This window comes from Buteo buteo, chromosome 17, assembly GCF_964188355.1.
Source record: "Buteo buteo chromosome 17, bButBut1.hap1.1, whole genome shotgun sequence".
In the NCBI taxonomy this organism is placed as follows: domain Eukaryota; kingdom Metazoa; phylum Chordata; class Aves; order Accipitriformes; family Accipitridae; genus Buteo; species Buteo buteo.
The window spans coordinates 8,011,143-8,032,963 of record NC_134187.1 but is presented as its reverse complement, the minus strand read 5'-3'; the positions used below and the strand labels follow the sequence as shown (position 1 = coordinate 8,032,963).

Genomic DNA, 21,821 nt, shown 5'->3' with positions numbered 1-21,821 from the left:
TATTGCTATCTTATGTTGAGGACAGCTTTGTTTTATAAGTATTTCAGACAAACCCTTACAATTCTTCACAACCCATACCTTCTTCTTCCCCTTCTGTGGACACTTCATGGTGGTTCTGAATCCCATAGCTGTTTCTCCTCAGTGATTTCCTTCTTCTTTTCACTCGAGAATACATATCCATGTTTTCCTGGAATGAAATTCACACACGGTCCCATCAGTACTATCATCCCATGTCACTCACAGTGTTAGCCCACAGTTCAGTATAATACTCCACACAATCCCTAGCCCCCAAAACTTTTACCTACAGAGCCCTCCACAGGTAGACTACAAAAGTCTCTCGGATAGTACCTAGTCCATCTGATCCATAGTTAACATCAGTATCAAGCTGTTTTAGGGAACAAAGCAGATGACAGTCCCTGGTCCTGTTTTCAGACTACCAGAGTGTGCTTCAAACCAAAGGAGAACCACCACAGTACATCATGACAGCATGGCAGTCAATTCAACAATAAAGTAAACATGATTGAGTATATATCCATGAATTTTGTTCTGAATTTCAGTTTATCAAGTTTTTTAATGCAATCTACTGAAGATGATCTGAAACCTTTTGACAGAGCTACAGACAAATATATGAAGATTGCAAAAAAGAAACACACTCCCCTTGGTATTACTTTTATCCAAGATCTGCACTTACAAATTCTGTATCTGTCCACATCCGTAGCCGTTCTACTTCCCCAGACCGTCTATTTCTCCTGATGTTAATATTATCCATTTCCTGTAGGACAGCTTCAGCAGTACTAAAAAAACAAAAAAAATTCAGTCTTAAAATAGTAGGCATGCAGACCTTTTTACATAGCATCCAACAACTTAGCATATCTAATTCTATGATCTGTTATGGCTGCTCCAAGGTTTACAAATCAACTAAATATACAAATGTATTAAAATCTGAAAATTTTAGGATAGCTGCTTGAATCTATCAATTAACTACAAAACCAACCATAATAAAGAAAACTTAAAGATGAACCTACAGAACATAAACTATGGAGTATGCAAAAGAAGAAATGCTGATGCTATTAAAATCTGGGGTTGAAATTAGGCTGTAGCATTTTAAAAAACATTTTTTAAAAATTTTTTTCCTCAGGGTAAGTTGTAGCATATAAATTTGCAACTGCTTACATGTTAGTTTAGGTGTCAGATAAGATTAAGTTTGCAGAATAAGAAAGTAAAGCTTTTTACCTACATAATTATAATATTGGGAAAGCAATTAATGCCTCCACCCCATAAGCTTTACAGCTTCTTACCCCAGCCTCAGAAAGACAGTAATACATAAAGGATTATTAATTTTTTTTAAATGTTAAATCAGTAACACCTAGAATTTCATCATTCATTATTTGACCTAACTACTCTACCATTTCTCATCTACTATTTAATTAGTCTACACTTTCATTATCTGAAGTATTTGTAAACAGCTGTCAAAACAATGGTAGCATATAAATAATAACCTTGGCCAAGATGCTTCATTGCTAAGAAAGAAAACAACAGAGTATTAGCCAGGCCAAGTCAATTATTTGGCCACCTGTCCTGAACACCAAGTTACTGGTCTCTATGGCGATTATGGTAGATTTCCACTGGAATGCTACTGTAATTCTATAATAACTGCAAGAAGGCAGAAACTCTCACTTCCTTCCTTTCAAGTTGTTTAAAAGTAAATCTAAAGGGTGAAATCCTGCCTAGAAAGAAGATGGAAGTTCTGGTGACAGAAGTCAGTAAAGTCAATATTTCATTATGAGCACCCCTCTCAATTTTAAACAATTCTTCCAAAATATCTGTGATGTGTGACATAACTGCTTCAAGTAAAATCATGCTATAGTTTGCTATCAAAGAAAACAGTGTTGGAGGGGACCTGGAAAAGTCCACCTGCTCTGCCAGGCAAGAACAAACTACACAATACCTAAATCATTCCTGACAGACATCTGTTCTTAAAAACCTCCAATGATTATGGGACACACTGTTATCAGTATAAGTTCATATATAGACTTCAGTACCATGATCTTATCAAATTACAATCTTCATGGTAGACTTTTTCCTATTGTTGATGAGTAGAGGGAGATTCAACTGCAACTAGAAAAATAAATGTAACTCGATATAAATTTGTAAACTGATACCAAGTAAATTGATGCTGAGTAAATTGAGAAAGAAAATTAAATTAATAAAAGATTCAACAGAACACATTTAACAATAAAGATCATACTTGGTAATTAAATGTTTATGTTTAAATCATATTCCAAGAACTAGAACAAGCAGTCTCTCACAGATGTGACTACTGAAAGCCATTTTACAGGTGGGAAAATTGAGATACATTAAGTGACCTGTCCAGGGCCACATAGAAATTGTATTTCAAGAAAAGTATTTCTGGCTCCCATTCCTGTGCTCAGACCAGACCGTGCCTCCCTCTCTGACCTACTTTGTCTGCACAGTAAATGTCAAATAATGACACCCACCCTATGTGAATTACTAACAAATGGTAAAAAAAAAAAACAAACAAAACAAAAAAAAAAGCAAGCTACAAACTTCTGATATTTTATGATAAAAATCATACAAGCAAAATCTAGAAAGCTTCCAAGTATTGTTGCTAATCAATGTACATCATATTTAGGGTATCACTACATAAACAGGTTACTAACAAACTAGGGTGTGGATTTAGAGCATGTCAGCCACTCTGCAATAACCGCCAATTTACACAGCTTTATCCAGGTGTAAACACAGAGTAGCTTACTCCTCAATGAAAGTCTGGTAAGTTGCTTTGCATCTAAAGCATGGATGTAATATAGGCAGTTACAGCACAGGACCCAGCCCGTAACTCAAACCACAATCTAGCTTGCCTCAATGCTAATACATTCCCATAGTAAAACACATAGATGGCACTGGAAGACAGGATTTTCTAACTTTTTTAAGTCATTAAGATGCTTTGTGAATACAACTGAAGTATCCCCACATACCTGTTTACTAGCTGATCAAACAATAAACTCTGATTCAAAGTTTCAAATCTGTTTTTCCTGGACCGACAACTTTTTCTGACTTCTATATCTCCGTTTATGCAAGCATGGTCCCCATCTCCCTTTTTTTCCCCCCGAAGGGGATGGCTTTTGAGAGCTAAGAGAAATTTGTATTACTACTTCAAAATGCAGGAAACAACATTTTCATAAACAAGAATTAATAAGAGAATACTTAGCAAGGACAATAAACCAAAAGTTATGGAGCACAGTATGAGCACCCTTGTATTCACTAAAGAAATATTTTTTTTAATTCCTATCAAAGTTGCTTTACAAGCTATTTCTTCAGGCTCGAGCTTGTTTCCTTATACGATAATCTTATTTTATGATGAAAATTTGGCATTCAAATATCCATTCAATATTTTTAAGTTAACATCAATACTAAAATGCACACTTGGCCCACAGTTTCAATTCTTAGTCTTTCAAATACAGTATCAAAAAGTCAGATACAACATATTGATTTCACAAGCAAATCTGTATCAACTATTCTGTACAGTGCCAAACAAAAAGAGATCCCACTCCTGATTGTTCCTTAGGCACCACAGTAAATAATAAAAATACCAAATATGCTTAATGGATTAACACTTACATAGAGTCAACACAGAACTAAACAAGACAGAATTGATGAAAAAGGGGCACGAAACACAAAGTGGGTTTAGCTGAGATATGCAATGAGATGGCAAGTTTGTAAGGTACAAGCATATAGGAAAATCATTCAAGGTAGCAGGAGCTGCAGACAAGGCAGGTCTCTCTAAAGCAATAGTAGACTTAAGTAATGTTAAGAACCACAGAAGGCCAAATTTTAAATGAGCAAGGGGAGTAAGTAAATTAAAGAGACCAGCTGGGAAAGAAAGGCCAAAATTAGTTCCTAACAGTAAATTTGGGAATTAAGGAAAACATCAAGATCATGGCCAAGAGGTCTGAATTGAGAAGAGAAATGGAATTTCATCTAAGAATGTTCCCCATGTACACAGAGAGCATCCAAGATGTTGACAGAAGAAAACTGAGTCAAAACAATAACTTTTCTGGTCAAAATGGTCATAGTAATCAGTAAAGTTATCATAAATATATGCAACTGAAAATCATTGACATAAAATTGTTAAATGTAAAAGTAGATACAAAAAGATCCACTGTAATACACTTACATAAGCTACGTCCATTTGGTAGTGTAGAACCAGGCTGAGAAGTTAACCTAGGAAACAATTATATTAGACACAAATAATGTTAACGCTTCTTAGCCAAGCAAAAGTTACACAGTGAAAATAGAACTTTAAACAGAGAGTGTTACAGAATACACTATAACTTCAAAACCTTTGTAACACATAGCCTCTGAAGAGTCTGCTTCATGCCCAACACTGGAATGAGGACAAAACTGCCAAATACCAATTATATGAATCCCCCAAATTATCTGAACATTGCTTTTATTAATCCCTCCAATGTTCCCTCATGCCATGTCCTACTATTAACTCTCCTGTTAAGTTTCAGAACAGAAACTTGATATAGCTCTTCAAAGGCAATTATCACTCAAAACACCCTGGATAAACTAGTAGAAGCAACAAAACTTCTAGGAAAAGTCTTAGCAACTCAAGACCACTATTAGGCCCAGCACTTTGGACTTGGGCAGAAAACAACAACAAAAAAACTCAGATGAAAAGACATGTCACAGGGGATGCTACGTGAGTAACAACATGAGTTTCAGTATCCTGGCCAAATTTCATTTGACACAGTGATCTAAAGTCTCCCAGCCACATTAAATATTTTTTTATTTCTTAGCATTTCTAATAGGTACAGTACAAGTCTACACTTATAAACAAAAGAAATAGAAGGTACACGAGTTTCGATACACTCCCAGATTACCATGGCACATAACATGCTATATTTAATTTATTCTGGTTTTAAAGGGAAAAACAAAGAGATCTATTTAAAGATTTGTATAGTTTTTAAATATACTTCATCCTAGCAGACGACAGTCCAGTAATGAATTACAGTCACTCTTACATACAAAGCATTGCAAGAACTATTTTGATTTGTACATAAATATGAAATATGTATCTACAAAAGAATCAGTAGAAACTGGAAGTTCATGGCCCAGGAACATACTGTCTACACTGTCTCATAATCACTTGTAATCATGTGAAGAACCTTATAAACACAAGAATGCTTTGTAGAATATTATTAATCAGAGTTATAAAATGAAACAAATAAAAGTGTGGCAGGATTGAGGCTGTATTTGATAAAATATTGTAATTTACTTGAGTCCTTATAACCAAACAGGAAAGAGAGGCTGAAAACAACAACGGAAAGAAACTTGACCATTATCCATTCCCTAAAGATGATAATACTGATTTCCTAATTCATTAAATTTAGATGGATAAAGAAACCAGAATTCGGACTGCATCTCAAATAAAACTACTTTCCATTTTTGCACAAATTGGCATAGAAAGGAAACACAGAGATAAGAGGATTGATGTAACCCACGTTCCTGGAGTCTTAAACTAAAAGAAAATTGTATGAAAATAACACACTTCAAAAGTACCCTATTAAGCATGAGCTGCAGCTCACTGCAGAAATAGCGTAAGTGGGTTAACATTACAGGAAAAATTACGAAGACTTCGTTTTTCTCTTGGCACCAACTTACCTGGACTGTCCAGTTGAGATGCTCCATTCCTCTCGCTGCCCAGTACTGCGTGATTTTGATTTGTCTTTGCACACAGGATCAGCATGTTTTGAGGTACGTTTGGCAGGAGGAGATACGTGGCTATCACTCAAACTAGCATCACTACCTTCATCTTTCTGAAAAGAAAAAAGCATCAGACCATACTTAATTGGCTCATTTGTATATATCCTTACAGAAAAAGAGGAAACTTAAGCTTAGTAAAAGGAAGTCTCTCTCAAACTCTTAGTAACCAGCTTGTGTGAAATATTAAAAATGTTTATTCTGAAAACATTACTGAAAACTACACAAATATTTATTTTTAAATATTAAACTTTTCTATAATATTTTACATTTATTTCTTAACAAGCATTCTATTTCTTAACAAGTGTTCTATTTCTCTAACCCACTGCATTTTGTATATCACCCATGACACTGCTACTCATACACTACTTGCAAAAGAACTGATAGTGCAATAAAGAGAAAAAAGGACCAAGGAAAATAAGATACTTAGAAACATAGCACGAATTTATTCTACTGACATTGTCTTTGTCTTTAAAATGCTTTAATAGTCACATTATGCTCCTTCTTCTTGTAAGAGTTTTGCAATACTTTGTTCTCTTCTTTAGACTGTCAAACACACAGCTAAGAGTAACTGCAAGTGGATTTTTATAGCACTTTTTGTCTAATGTGTTCATTAACAGCATTATACACACTAACAACATTAGTCTTAACACCTTTAAGAAGCACCTAAACGCTACTGGAGGGTTTTTTTTTCTGTTGCGCTTATGAGAGGTAACATGGACAGAAACTCAAGTAGTAGCAAGGGATGACTTCAGAGCTGTACGTAAGAAGCGGACAGATAGCAAACTTTGGAGGATCTGCTTCTGTTAAGATGAACTACAAAAAAAAAATCTAGATTCTATAAACCACAAATTTTAGCTCATGGAAACAGTCTTGATTAAAAAACTAAATATCCTCTCTTGCAACAACAGAGTAAACAATTTCCAAATATTCAGGTCCAGGAATTGTCAGTGAGCACTTAAACTAAGAACAAAACATAATTTTACCTATATGCAAGGAGATGATCACGGAAGTCCCATATGTTCATCAGGTTTATTAACAACACCAATCTGATTTGTACTCCAGATAATTCAACATCCTGACATCTCACATACTCAAGAAAATAAAAAAATATAAGTTGTCTTCTTAAGAGAGTAAGACAGACTATCACAGCACAGTACTTAGAAAGTGGCAAAGCCTAAAGAAATCCAAACATACTGGTACAGTTTGACAAGACAGCTCAGCACCACTGAACCTGGGGCCTGGCCCATGCACTCCCTTGCCTGGCTACACAGCACCTCTCCAACCTCCTTTGACCTTCTTCTGATGTTTCTCTGACCCACCCATAAACCAAACCAGCTCACTAACACTTCAAAAGTTCACTTTCCTTCCATTAGATTAGCTTCCTACCTGGTTAGTGAGCGGAATCACTTCACTGAGGGAGCAAACAAGTACAAAAGATAATGCAAGAAAAAAAAGTGAAGTGAGGACAGGACCACTGTCTGCAGGAACAGAAAGCTGCGAGTGAAATAGGCTGTCTGCATCACACCTTAACATTTTGTCCCCCAATAAATATTTTAAACAAATATTAACTAATATTAAATACTTATAATACTACTAATAAATAAATATGGTATTCATTATGATATAGTATTTACTGAATATGTTATACGTCATTTTATTTATACTATAAATACCTGTAAATACTTTTGATAATACTAAGAAATACTAACCACTAGTATTAAATGCTACCAGCCCATGTTCACATCTCATTTTAAATGTAGTTTTAACTTTGATAATTTTTAGCCTATCAAGGTAAACTCAGGGAAAGAGGTCTGTATTAAGATTCGATCTTAGGACTCATTTAACTCTAGTAAAAAAACAAAACCCACACTTTTTTCTTCCACATTATTTCACTTCTTCAGGAAGTACATCAACATAATGTAAAATAATATCTATACTAGGAGATCATAATTAAAACTTTAAATTAGATGAAGCAGCATTCGGGATCTAAAACACAGACTTAGTCAAAGTGGTAGCAAGAGGTAACTACCACCATTCCTAAACACAAAACACCTGCACCTTGCATAGCACTGTAAAATACATGTGCAGCCACCCAGCTGTTTTCCATAACACTCCGCAACTACAAAATACCAACTTTTTACAAAATTTTAATAGTGTACATATTCACTTCTGAATACCGTAAAGCATTTGTGTATGTACTTTTTGCTTTAATCAGCCACAGGTTTATTTGTGGACTTAGCGAAATATATCATTGCTAAGTCAATTTTAGTAACTACTTTCTGAAACTACAAGAGCTACCCTGTGCAGGATAGAAGCAGAGTTTCAAGGTAAGCCACAGAACCAGTTTTAAACCGGCTAGGCGAGACAGAGAAAATGAAACTAAGAGAGAGGAACAAACATGTAACAAAGCTTTACGAGGGCTAACATTAAAGCTATTTTGTGAGCAGTGAAATTAGTAATGCATAGGTTTCCATACTCCACCTTTACCCCTTCCCATGCAAAAAATCCTAACTCCTCACAGGTCTCCTATGACCATCTTTCTCTGCATTTCCTCCAGTTCCCTGCCTCTGGTACCAAGTCTCAAAATTAGATAGTATTCCCCATTTGTCCTGTCTCTTTATTGGTCAAAGGCAATACAACGATAGAGTTACTTCTGAGCTATGTGCATGCCAAGTGTTCAGCTGGCAAGTAAAACAAAATATTAGCGATTAACCTGGAGAAAAAATCTGCTACTTCAGGCCTCCTTCTGCTACTGAGTTACCAAAATTCACAAAGTTTATAAAAGCTGATTGTCTTTGAGATCAATAATACTGTCAGATGAACAGATACTGGCCAATAGTTTCAAAAACCGGAAAAACAGGCTAACCGTCAACGTGATCACATCAGTGCAGTTGCCTAAGGAATTAGGCTAGCAATGAAGGGGTTTACTTAACAGGGGCAATGACTTCAAGTTATTCTTTGTTCAGGATATTATTTTCGCTTGAGCCTCATTTGTCTGCATATTAACTCTACACAGTAACTTAGCAAGTACAAAGCAAGTCTAAATTTTAAGACAATCAAGACCAAATGACTAACTTAAGTTAGGACACCTGCTGCAGAAGATGCACTAACATACAAAATGTTTTACTGTGAAGTAGTGACAATGAGAAATCACTGAAATTTTAAGTATACTAATAAGAATCCAAGCTCCATTTTCCAGTTAACAGATAATCTTAAAAATTCAAGCTCTAGGGAACCCAATCACACCTAGACTCCCATCCAGAACTTTCACCTACCTACAGTAAAATATGGAGATGGAGCTTTCATTACACTCAAGAGATTAACCAAACTGGGATATGCTAGAACAAGAAAAGAAATTAATTTCAATTTGAGAAGCCTTTACAGAGAGCAGTCTATCCACTGCTTCCTCCCATTTATAGCAAAAGAGGTCTAATGATTCCACTGCACTCAACTTGCTCCCTGAAGTAACTGGGTCTCAAACCATTTATACCTTTAATGATTAAAAATAGTACTTCAGTTTCAACCCAGAAATTTATTACTTAACAGTACACATCATGAAAATGTTATGGGACTAGAAAGAGAAATGTATGATACAAGCATCAAACTTGAAAATTAAGAAATTAATAATGCAATTGCAGAACTGGGAACCAATGCACTGAACTCAAAGCTCCTAATGAAGCACTGGCACCATAGCAAATGCACTCACATACCGAGAGAATGCAGAGAATACGAATTAATAAAATCTTAATCATGTCAGAAATTGCCTGAAAGCATATCAAAGCCACAAAGAAAAAGTAAGCACCGAAGAATCAAAAAATAAGTTTACTTAGTGTCAGGAAGTACAAAGAAGTAAGCAAAATTTAGCACAACTGTATTGATCTAACAGAAACGAGAGACCCACCAAACTCCAGCTGTGATCCAGAACAACCAGAACCCAGCACAGCTTCTTAGGGAAAGCATACTCACTAATGAGTAAGGAAATAACTGGAGTTAACAGCATACCATCCGTGGTCTAGACTGGCAAAACATAGTCTTTATTACCTTTGGATTCAAGAGTAAAATGGAATGTGACAGCTGAATGAATACTGCAAATTAGCTGTTGAGCTAAGATTCAACAGCAAGAGTCTTGCAGAGGTAGTGGGGCAAACTCTGGTAACACACCTTCACTGAAAGCAGTTGAATGATGGTAGTAACAAATCTAGAAACAAAATCTAAGTAAATAAAGCAATAAAATAAATATAGCTGCATACTTATCTCTACCTTTTCTCTACTTCGTATGAAAAGGAGAAAGATGGAAAAAATGTTTATTATAATACACACATTCATGAACAAGCTAGAAAAACAGGGATATACAGTATTACCTTGTAGTCTCTTCCATATCCATCCCTAAATTTTGAAATAATAATTCGATACTAACAGAGCTTTACCTGTAACATTTAGAGACAAGCCCTTAAGTTTTGAAAGAAAACAAACTAGAAATCAATGAATAAAACTGATTTCTTCCTTCTCAATCTATCTTCTTAGGAAGAAAGTTGACTATACTGATATAGTCTTTCAGCATGACTGAAGGACACACATCCGAAGGGAGTTCTCACCAATGAGGGCTTGCCTTCAGGTATATCACAGGGACGAGCTAGCTAAAGTACGATAGCTGATTAATTTTCAAGTTAAAATACAAAGACTGCTCCTAGCATATTGAAGGGGAGAGGGTGGGGGTTTTTTTGCTTCTTCTGTTTTTTCAAGTTGACTCTCCTGGCCCAGAGAATATCCAAAGAACTCCTCACTACACTGCTGGCCTGAACATCCCAAAATAACCGTAATCCAGCAGTCTTGGTAATACAGGATGAGTGCGAACCATCTCTATCACCATCATCTCCAAGTACCTGAATGCAAGTTCATCGAGTTTTTGAGTAAGGGATGACATAATATTCAAACCATAACCACACCTTGCAATTTCTGAAAAAGACTCCATCTGGTTTGCCACAGGTTCAGCTGTACTAAAACACAGCTATGCAGAGCTGAATATTTGAGTTTTCCACCATGGTCAAACTCGCTCTCCCCGCCATACATTTTCTGGGTCACACCCTTCTTCTGACTAACTCTTTGCCACACCCAGAAAGTTAGCATGATTGCTCCCACAACTTTACAAGTCAGACAGGAGAGTTTTCAACCTAGTGTTTTCAACCTTTCAGCACCTATGTTTTTCTCTTTTCTATGACCTCTTCCCATGTCCAAGACATGAAATCAAGACACAATGACATTCAATCTTCAACTGATTGATCCTGTTCCTCTGCATTTTGTTAAAAACACAAACTACTTTAATTAGTTTTTCTTTTTGCCCCACAGAACAAGCACAAAACACCCTGAAATTTACTTTTGACTTAATAATAATAAACTAAATATTTTCAAGAAATCTGTTTCAGCTACAGGTTTTCAAGAAACTCTACTTTTAACTTTAGTTAATTCTTAGCTTCTGATATTTAAAAGTAACTTTTTCCTCTCCATTTGACTCTCTGAAAAGACAACGACTTCAGACATCTCTCAATCTTATTTTTACTAACTTTGGAGAAACTGAATCCAGGTCCTCCAGTTATTTCTAACAATTTAAAACATATCTTGTGAATAACAACACATCTTCTCAGATGTCCCAGAATATTAATAATCTGGTTTAATATTTTAAAAGTGCATGTGAAAAAACCTGATCTACCCTGATCTACTAGTTCATGCAAAGTTCTCGTGGAAATGGGCTGTCCATTAAAAGAAATAAAATACATACTCAGGGATATTTAATGCATTTAATAAACATTTTTATCCCAATGGTATAAAAAGATAAAAGTTGTCTTTCCAAAATAAAACTTGTATTCATGAAAAAAATGTGATTGTGTCCCCAGTGTACCAATTAGTTAAGCTGATCACTTATCTTTGCCCTCAGATAACTATTCAGTTAACAAATAACTTGCTTTTTCTGCGTTTAAACTATAATGTCATTTCAAACATACCAATAAAATACACCAAAAAACCTCTCTATCTGTCTGTCCAGTGATTCTGGATAAGCCACTTGCTCCCCTGTGTATCAGTTTCTGCAAAAGTAAAAAATATGGATTAAAACATTAACTTCTACAAATTTATCACATTAAAGATCTACTTTAAAATCTATTGATGAAAGTCAGGTAAGAGCTAGGTATCCTTCCTAATGCGTTTTGGGCCTAGGCATACTAAGCAATTAAAAAAATCAAAAGGCTTCACAATCTCTTTGAGATATTTTTAGTTTTGCTCATATTCTAGTAACTAGATCAAACAAATTTTCTACCATGACCGCAATAATGTCATCTGACCAGAATCTAGTAAATCCCTTCAAATCGTATTTCAATTTTCTTAAGTTCACCACTTTGCTCTATAGCATCTTCACACACAAAAAAAAAAAAAAAAAAAAAGAAGATTGAAACTGTCCTTATGCTTAGTACAAATTTTCAGTACCTGAAATGCTCTCATCAGTGTGCTCAAACTAGGGACCACACCTTGCCTTACGCCTCTGCACTGTGTCCTAATTTCAGAATGACACATTGCACTCTCTCCAGCACCAACACATCCCCACAAACTCCTCTCCCCTCCCCATCCCAACCCACATTTTCCTGGCAAATGCCCTTAGCCCTTCTTCTATGGGAGGACTGACTACCTGCTTGGTGGGAAGAGGTAAGACCTGATACACTTGTCTGGGGGAAGAAGGTAACATGACTGAACTCCAGGTCACAGCATAATACAGCAGACTGTATTAATGTCAGTACACTGTGTACTGCTGCATGCTAAACATCTACCTTTGTGTCCTGAAAATCCAGTGTAAGTGTATTGCCTGTGCCTTCGAATGACAAGAAGCTGGGAAAAACTGTATTTCGATTAAAGCACATTAACTACCTTACTAAGGACTTCAAGTTTCATTAAGGACCTCGTGTGTTAACCTTACTGATAGCTCAAAATGGGACAGAGTTGCCTTAAAAGAACCCTCTGGGTTTTTTTTTTCAATAAACTATGCTTACATCAATAATAGCCATTAAGAATATAAAGAACACCAACATCTAGGCTTTTTCAGAAGAATAAATTCTTCCCAACTCATTCAGGTAAAAAAACATATTTTTTTGCATGAGAAGATCTGCTTCATTTTTTCAATAGATTTCCATTTTATTTCCTGGAACTCTTCAATTCTAGAATACAGGTTATTTAATAAATGTGAAAGCTTTTCAGAAAAAAAAAAAGTTTACGAGTGAAAAATAGAAACAGCTACCTACAACACTTTTTATTGTGTATTTTCACAATTGCAACCATTCCCCCTATCTAGAATAGAAAAAGACACCTCTTCATATCCAGGTTGAGTGCCTTTCAATGGCTTTTAAGCTGACATCCAAAAAACTCTTGCAATCTATGGGCTACTTGTAGGTTCATGAAAGAAAGGGAGAGTGACCTACAAAGCAGCCTCTGTCAAACTATGACAGAGCCTGTAAGTAACAAGCTGAGGTTTGTCCTCCACCCATCATCATTGCCCTGCTCTGAGCATTTCCACCATGAGTGTTCCTCTCCCCTCCTTTGTGCCTGTTCTAAAATTAGGGTGACATTGTGAATTTTCAGCTGACAGTCAGATCAGAGGGATGAGGGGAGGCAAGGGGAAGCAGGAGGAGGTAGGGAAGAGGGTTAGTTTCAGCTGGACCAGGAACCTGATCCTGATCTAGCTGATCAAATGGCCAGGCAAGCATTAATATTGGCAAGTCTATTCGTTTTCACAACTGCAGAGTTAACAGTTCGCAGCACATGCGAAATCACACACCTTCAGAAGAGCAAGTCAACTGAGAAGAGGTCTCTATCTGCTGTATGGGCGTCCACACCTCACTCAGAAGTTTTTCTAGAAGATCTACATGTTGGAAGTTTTTAAAATCACTGATCTCCCTAATTTAACACTGAAGGAATACTAAAAGCAAGACATTTTTAGTCAGAACCATATTAACCATTTCCATGAGTTTCTAGATTCTGTTAATGAAGACTTTTAAAGCAAAAATTATATTTATATAAACATTCAAGAATGATTTTAATTCAGAAGTAGAAAAAATGAAAACATTCAAAGAAAACCTTTTTTCCTACCCTTAGTCCTCAAAAATCCATCTTGTTTCTGCTGAACAACCCCACCCCAAAGAAAGTCTGGAGGACATGGCCTCCTTTTAGTACTACTAAAAACCTAAATAAAGAAGCAGAATGATCTGAATGAGGATAGCAAGTAAGAGAACAGAGAGAACCCTTGGACCAGAGGGTTCCCCAAGGTTTGGACATGACCAGGTACTTGACTCCGTAAACTAAGCAAGAATGTGTCTGTAGCAGGTGAAGCTACAGGAAGATGGCCTTCTGTGTGGAAAAAAAATGTGGGATTAAATACACTTCTGTATCTCTAGCTACAATGCACTTGAAGACAGTATTTCAAAAGAAAAAAAATAAAAATCATGTAAAATTGTAATATGAAATCTTAAGATTAATGTATTGAAGTTTAAATCATAATAAAACAACATTCAAGGTCTAAAAGATAAATTAGATAAATAATAGAAGGTAGTTATTAAAGTATTTTGAATGAGGGATTGCTGAAACATGGCAACAAATTTCAATGCAAGTAATCTCTTCCACATGTACAGAAAGAACAGCTTCTTCATTTCAGGTTATTTAAATAGCTCAGCTCAACTACTTATCCATTTAAAATGAAGCAATTCACTGGAGGTTGGAGAAAAGCAAAAAGCCCATTTCCCAAATTATGAAAACACCCAAACTGAAGCATCTGCTCCTAGTGCAGCTGGACACAAACTTTCCACCAAAGCTTTACATTAGTTAGGTTATTAACATACACTACTAGAAGCATAAAGATAGAACCACAAAATTCAGAACAGGTTACAAAAACTATGGAACTTGGACAAGCTCATAAATTCTATATTTCTGGTAGGAGTAGTAAAGCTACCTCCTTTATACCTAATTCAACTGGAGTTGAAGCTATTATAGCATACACATACTTGGCAGTGCAAAATGAAAAAGCTTACAGAAGAGAAAACATTAATCTTACAACTGGTTGAAAAGTGGCCTGTTTTAATAGCTACCAAGCAAGAAGAAATTAAATTTATTCAGGAAAAGAGTCCAAGCAAGTATAAATGCAAACTAACACTTGAACAATTTAAAGCAAAATTAATGGTTAAAATAAACCATGAAAATCCCATCAAAGGTAATAAAGACAATATTTCAAGAGTAAGCTCAGAGATGGAAAAATTGTTTAGAAAGAGCCACAAAGCATGAAGAGTAAAAAAAAAAAAGACAGGATGAAAAAGACTGGAAAAATGTCAGCTCCCTTCGCAATAAGCAGGTTCATGAGTGGTATTACCCCCACACAAAGCAATACATTAGAACTAAAACATCTAATAAACAATCAGCAACCTTTAAAATAGTCACAGCTACAAAATAAGAGCAGTGAAAGTTTCAGCTCACTGGTGCCTACTTGCTGGATGCTTTGGTTTGAGAAGGGTTTTATAAAATTTTATACAAAAATCATTTAAAGCATCATTAGATTGGAATGAAAACTCTTCCACAGTATAGCAAATACTCAACAATTTAGGGCAGGATGTGCAAAACTGTACCACATCCAACTGAAACTGCAGGGGGATGGAGGTGATCAGAATGTAATTACCTGAGCTAATTATCTTGCATAACCCCAAGCTGTATGCCACTCTTGCAAAATTGTCATGGGATCTCTCACGGCAATGGGTTAAGCCTTCTGCTTTAAGTTTAAACTGAGAGACAGTAGTTGTAGAAGCAGCTTTTATTAATATTACTTTGGGACAAGCCCAATATTCAGAGGAAGCCATGCAGCGCACCAAACATCAACACCATTTCCTGAGTATTCTTTGGAGGTCTTATTCACTCACTGGATTAGTCCTTAGATTGCTTCCTTTTAAGGCCCTGTAACAGTGTGACTGCAAAGATAGCCAGCTTCAAACAGGATGCACTACTGCCTCCCAAACCAAACCGTGTACACTTTTGAGGTGTCCTGACTTCTGTTGGTGGCCCAGGCTGATTTGGCAAGATACACAGGAAGAATTCAAACTCAGGACACCCCTGTGGAAACATGGAAGGATTACAAACGCTGACTGTATGGTATTTTGACAGAAATTTGGACGTAGATGGCTTCCAACAATTGCTCAATTTCCCACTGTTCACAGATATATTAATACCAGCTACCAAGGTACAGACTGCACGATTCGGTTTAGATCACTGATTTCCTCCTGCTAAGTCCCAAAAGAGCAGCAGACCACTAAACTAGAAAGAACTCAACATTTTATTACACACTGAAAAGATGAGCTTTCTTGGGAATCTTCCTTTAAATGAAATTGTTTGGAATAACTTCACAAGGCTCTATACTTCAGGATGTATTTCAAAGAACTGTAAAAGCATCAGCCTCAGCACCTCTATTGATGTTACTGTAAACTCGAACAATAAGACAATGCAGTTCTTTAAAAACATAGATATTTGAAAGGAGGTTTTTTTCCCCTGAAGAGCTTTACAGGCGGGTGGCCAGCAAGTGTAATTTTTCCAGCATAAGGAGGAAACTAACTTTTTCTATAGCTTTATTCTAAACTGCAGAACATCCAGAACACTGCAAAACACTTCATAAAGACGACAAAAAAAATATGCTAATCTGAATCAGGCTCTTTCATAAGGAAATTTTAATTTTTAGAAAGCTCTAAAGGGTATGTTTAAAGCTAGTGTTTTAAGAGAAATAACAATTTTTTTTAAAGTTCATTTGCTATGTTTTCAATAGCTGACCGTTAAAGACTTTTCAAGGAGTAAAACATAGCAATAAGCTTATGCTGTAATAGCTGCATTGTCACCCAGAAATCAGAAAAAAATATTTATTGTTACAGACTGAGAAATTACAGTAAGAGACACTGAGATATATTGGTATTACAGAGCGCAAAAACGCTGCTTAGCTTTATACCTTCCCACACTACAGCACTCGATGTCAATCCTCAAGTCCGTGTTTGCTCCTATTAGCAATTAAGTACAATGGAGAGCTCTAGGTTGCCACCGAGTAAGTTGAACGATGTTGGCAGTACTACTTTTAGCTAGGATCGCGTGTTACAATTATCACAGTGCCCTCAAGTAGCTCTTAAGGCACTGCTAATGCTTTCTTGGCTAATTAAATTAAGCTAATCTTGTATACATTTCTACAATGTCTAAGTAATACACTGACATGATTTAAGAGTGTTTACTTCACAATAAATTCATTAGTTTTCTTGATCGACGTTTTTGATGTGTTTTGAGATGACTGAAAAAAATCATTTCAATTGCCAGATAAGTGTTACCAACAATCACAACTCAATATCTGAAAACATCAGACATTAGTAAATCTAGAGCACAAATTTAACCAGTTATGGTCACAGTATCCTCAATTCTTTCATAGTGTGAATGAAGTCCACTGGATTTATAAGCTTTGTGTTACAATTCTATGTTTCTGGAAACTTTGGAAGATTTTGATGCACTTTTCTTGTCAGAATGCTTTATGTAATATAAAGCCATAACACTTCCCAAGTTTTAATGCCAGAAAGAAAAAAATACATGTAATTTATATAAAGACAGAATATAAATTTATGTAGGGATAGCTTTAATTTCTATTAAATAGTGTGTAAATCGATCCTGGAAACAGTATGAAAACATAGCCCAGTTTTTCCTCTCCATACCCTCTCTGCTATGACATCATTTCAGAGAATAAACTTCTTGGCTCTTTGATCCATTTAGTGAGGGATTTTGTTCATTTTAATCTGGCTTCTGGTCAGTGGACACACATGTATTCATCTCAGTCTCTGAATGCATGGTCACAAGTCAATAATTCAAAACCATTTAAAGGACTGACATCATTGCTTTCTCTAGGATGAGCAAGTACTAGAGAGGGAATATAGAGAATATGATAAAGGCATTTAAGACTATTACAGCCCATTTCCACAGAATATGTGTTGCTTCCAGATTCAGATCAAACAAAAATGGACAGTATTAATATGTAACTCAACATAATATTGAACCCGAAGACTCAAAACTTAACCCAAGTTCTTGGGAGAGGAGGGATTCAAGCCTATGCTTGTAAATGTATGCAAAAAACCCCCTATGTATACCAGAAAAAGCCAAGAGGAAAAAAGAAAAGGGAAAAAGAAAATAGATATAAAAGGTGGAAGGCGACTCCTAACCCCTCATCTGGTCTAATCAACTTCTTACAGGATGCCATTAGATTACTAACTCAGTTTTTGTTGCTAATAAGGAACAAATAGATGATCTTTTAAAATACATTCTGAAAGGTAATTACAAGCCTTGCCACTGAAGAGCATTTCTCTGGGAGTGCAAATCAGAACCTCCGTGGAAGAAAATTAAGTCACATAGTGCAAATAAGAAGTATACGATCTCTGCCCAAGCTCCAAACTCTAACTGCCCGTTAACCCGATTAACTGCTGGTAGTGAGGCTGGTTTCCTGATGTGACACCTGAAAGATTTCAAAAGGACACGCTGTTCCAGTCAACTTAAAAAAAAAAAATACATACAACTGCATGAAAACGATCCCAGTACGCTTTGCAGAAAATACAACCTCACTATCTGTCTCCCAACAGTCACTTCCAAAAGCAAAGGCTTTGTCTTCCTACTGCTATACTTATTCAGGTTCTAATCAGTGAAATCCTCCTCTGGCACTACTTCAAGAAGATTCAGGAGCTCAGAAAGACACTGTATCACTAACAAATACTTACATCCGAAGAATAAAAACAGTTGTACAAAGACAACTTTAAAATACGGTGGGATATATACATATATATCACAAAATTCACTGGCAGAAAGAGGGAAAAAAAAAAAACCCACACAATGAACAACTCTTCCTGGATAACTTCTGCTCATCTTTGGCAATCACATCTTAAAAAAAAAAAAAATCTACCTCAAACACATGAGATTTGTTGTGACGTGAAACAAGTCCATTCCCATACACCAAAACATACACTTAACTTTAGAAGAAATGCTTTTTTAGAAGCGTAGGCAAAATCCTGGAATGTATTTACCAATTTTATGACATTATTTTGCACAATCTCCTTTCCTTACACCATAACAATAACACAATTTAAAAATTTTAATGTTTTGTAGTGTAAAAATACTATTCATGGATGAAAAATCTTTGAGAGAAGCCCAGCCTGGTTTTTTTAGCAGCAGTAAACTCCCTGCAAAGTAAGCCAGTAAGGGTTACACCAAACTTTGCCTCAACAAACCACAGGACCCACAATATGAATAAACACAAACTGCATACTAGAACAGGCAGAACGGCTTTTTACAGCTATGGTGCTGCATCCCCATGAGTCTAATGAAATTAAACAAGGAAGCAACAGGGGACAACAAGGAAAAGTTAAGATGGGGGGAAGGGAAGAACTCTGAAGCATGAAAGAACTGAAAGAGAAGCACAGAAGGTATAGAACATCTAGTCGGTGATTTTTTTTAATTTTTTTTTTTCAGTATTTTAAAACTAGAAGGATGGGGGACAAAAGGTTTTCGGACAATTCCAGGTGTCATCCTTCTGATCTGGCTCTGGCTGCCACTGCTGTTTTTCTACTTGTCTGATTAACTTCCTCCTTAGCAGAGGCTGGGACATGGTCAGTTGGTGCATGACTGTCAAAATGCTTTGACCCTCAATTTCACTTCCATATTTACACCGCTTTTAAAATATGTATGCAGATCAGGCAACTATAACCACTAGTTTAAATCTTCAAAGCTAGACATGAAGTTCAATCAAGGAAAAAAAAAGCCCTGCCTATAATTAAAAAAAATGCAGTCGTCGACAACAAATCTGTTCAAAGACAACAAGGAAAAAAGGGACTCCCGAATTCTTCCTTCCAATTAGAATTGACCAAATGTTAATTTTCCGAATCAGGCTGTAGAATTCACTTGTCATTAGACCGTACAACCAAAGCTACTACAGTAAGTCACGTCGGGAAAGCACTCAACTAAAACCTGACGGCAGAATTACACCCTCCCCGCTGAGGGGGGTGTCACAAAAACGGGGGACCTTTCTTCAAACACCACGCTTTCTCTCCCGTCGAAGCCGCCGCGAACACGCGCTCCAGCCGAACTGAGGGCATTCAGGGAAAACGGGGGAATAAAAAAAAATAATAAAAAAAAAAACCCAACCCCACAAAAAAGACCCGGGGAACGAGGATTGCGAAGTTGCCGCGGGCGCAGCTCCCAACTTTTGTCTGGCAGCCGGCGCAGCGCCGGGCGCGGCCGCAGGGGGAGCCCCTCGCCGCCGCCGGACCCCCGCCTGCCGCCGCCGCCGGCCCTGCCTGCCCCAGCCCGGCGCACACACCGGCAGCGGCAGCAGCAGGGCAACAACTTCGCCTCCCGTGTCCTCGGCCGCCCCTCAGACGCCCCCGCCGCCCTCCCCCGCCCCCCAGCCCCTGTCAGCGGCCCGCGCCTCTCGCCGCCCCGGCGGAGACCGCCCTCGCCCCGCCGAGCAGGGAACCCAGTTGGGACGCGGCGGGCGGCTCTCCGTAGCCGCCCCCCCCCGTCCCCACGCCACCACCTTCCCCCCCCCGGGCTCCCCGCCGGCCCCGCAGTCCCCCTCCTCACCCCGGGCTCCCCGCCGGCTCCGCCGTCCCTCCTCCTCCTTCCCTCAAGCCGACAGCCGTCGCGGCACCAACCCCCCCCCCCCCTTCCACAGCACCCGTACCCGCGGCCCCCCCCGGCAGCAGCGGCGCTGTCCCCAGCGACTCCCCGGCCGAGGCCCTCACCGCTGCCCCCCCACACACACACACCCCCCCCACACACACACACCCGCCGCCTCCCTCCCCGTCCCCCGCGAACCCCCCGGTCCTCACCCGCGCTGCCGCCGTCTCTTCCAGCCCGGCCGCATCTGCCTTGGTGCCCCTTTTGGAAGAGCGGGTCCGGGACGAGATGAAATGGCTGCCGGCTCCGGCCGCAGCGGCCGCCGCTTTGCCCAGGGGGCGCAAGGAGCTCTTCCTAGTGTTCACCATGGCCCCGGGGAGGGGGGACACGGGGGCCGCCGCTGCCGCCGCCGCTGCCGCCGCCGCCGCCGGCGCGGAGGGAGGAGGGAGGGCGGACAGGCGGGGGCTCGGGTAGGGAGGGGAAGGGGAGGGAGAGGGGGAAGGGGGGAAGGGGGAGGAAGGGGGGGGGGAAAAGTCCTCTGGGGAAGCCGGTCCGCCGGGCAGAGCCACAGACGGAGCCGCGCCGGCTCCTCCCGTCGCTGCCGCCGCCTCCTCGGCTCAGTCTCGCACTAACTGGCCGCCATTACTGTCCCTTCTCCCTTTCTCTCCTCGGTGCGAGGCGAGGCGGTCGGTTGCCGCCAGGGGGCGCTGCGGCGCCGCCGCCGCCGCGCGCAGGCCGAGACGGCCCCCGCCGCGTACGTTCTAGCACGGCGCCGGCGCGCTCTATGGGCCTGGCGCTCGCCGCCGGGGGGGTACGGGGGAGGGGGGGGGGGGAGATGGCGACCGGCGGCCCCCGGCGGGGTCCCGCGGGAGCGGGGCGGCGGCGGCGGGGCGCCCGGCTGCGGTCCCCCGCCGTGCCCGCGGGGAGGAGACGGCCGGGGGCGCCCGGCGCGAGCGGAGAGACGGCAACTGCCGGCTTCGCAGCAGGCGGGGCGGTTTCCAGGGGAGCCGGGGCGGGGGGCGCGCTGTCCTGTCAGGCTGAGGGGAGCGGCGGAGCCCGGGCGGCGGCGGCACCGGCACCGGCACCGCGTCGGGGCCCCAGCGGGCGCTGAGGCGCAGGGCCCGGGCCGTGGCCGGCCCGAAGCCTTGTCAGGAGCTGGCGAGCCGCTGGACGTGACGGGCCTGGCCCGGCGTAACCCGCCGGGGCGCTGGAGCTGCCGCCGCCGCCGCCTCCCTTCGGGAGGCTTGGGCCGGGGGACGAGGGTGCGCTTCGGTGAGGAGTTCAAGGGCAGCGACGAAGCGGCTGCCCCGGGTCGCGGGGGGGAGAAAGGCGGCACC

At 39.7% G+C, this 21,821-nt stretch overlaps 1 protein-coding gene across 5 annotated transcripts in view; it reads right to left on the bottom strand.

Moving 5' to 3' along the window:
• Positions 1–20,967, bottom strand: part of ATAD2B (ATPase family AAA domain containing 2B) — a 79,371-nt gene extending 58,404 nt beyond the window's left edge. For 2 of the 5 annotated variants that reach the window (XM_075049042.1, XM_075049041.1), the window contains exons 1-6: positions 20,697–20,967; positions 5,689–5,843; positions 4,196–4,242; positions 2,997–3,150; positions 692–794; positions 79–187 (exon numbers count right to left, since the gene is read on the bottom strand). In XM_075049042.1, coding sequence (XP_074905143.1) covers positions 79–187; positions 692–794; positions 2,997–3,150; positions 4,196–4,242; positions 5,689–5,843; positions 20,697–20,852 — 724 coding nt within the window. In that variant the 5' untranslated portion in view covers positions 20,853–20,967. Of the gene's footprint in view, positions 1–78; positions 188–691; positions 795–2,996; positions 3,151–4,195; positions 4,243–5,688; positions 5,844–20,696 lie in introns of those variants that run through there. The other 3 variants (XM_075049039.1, XM_075049040.1, XM_075049043.1) reach the window with 2 other exon arrangements.
• Between the last annotated feature and the right edge of the window lie 854 nt (positions 20,968–21,821).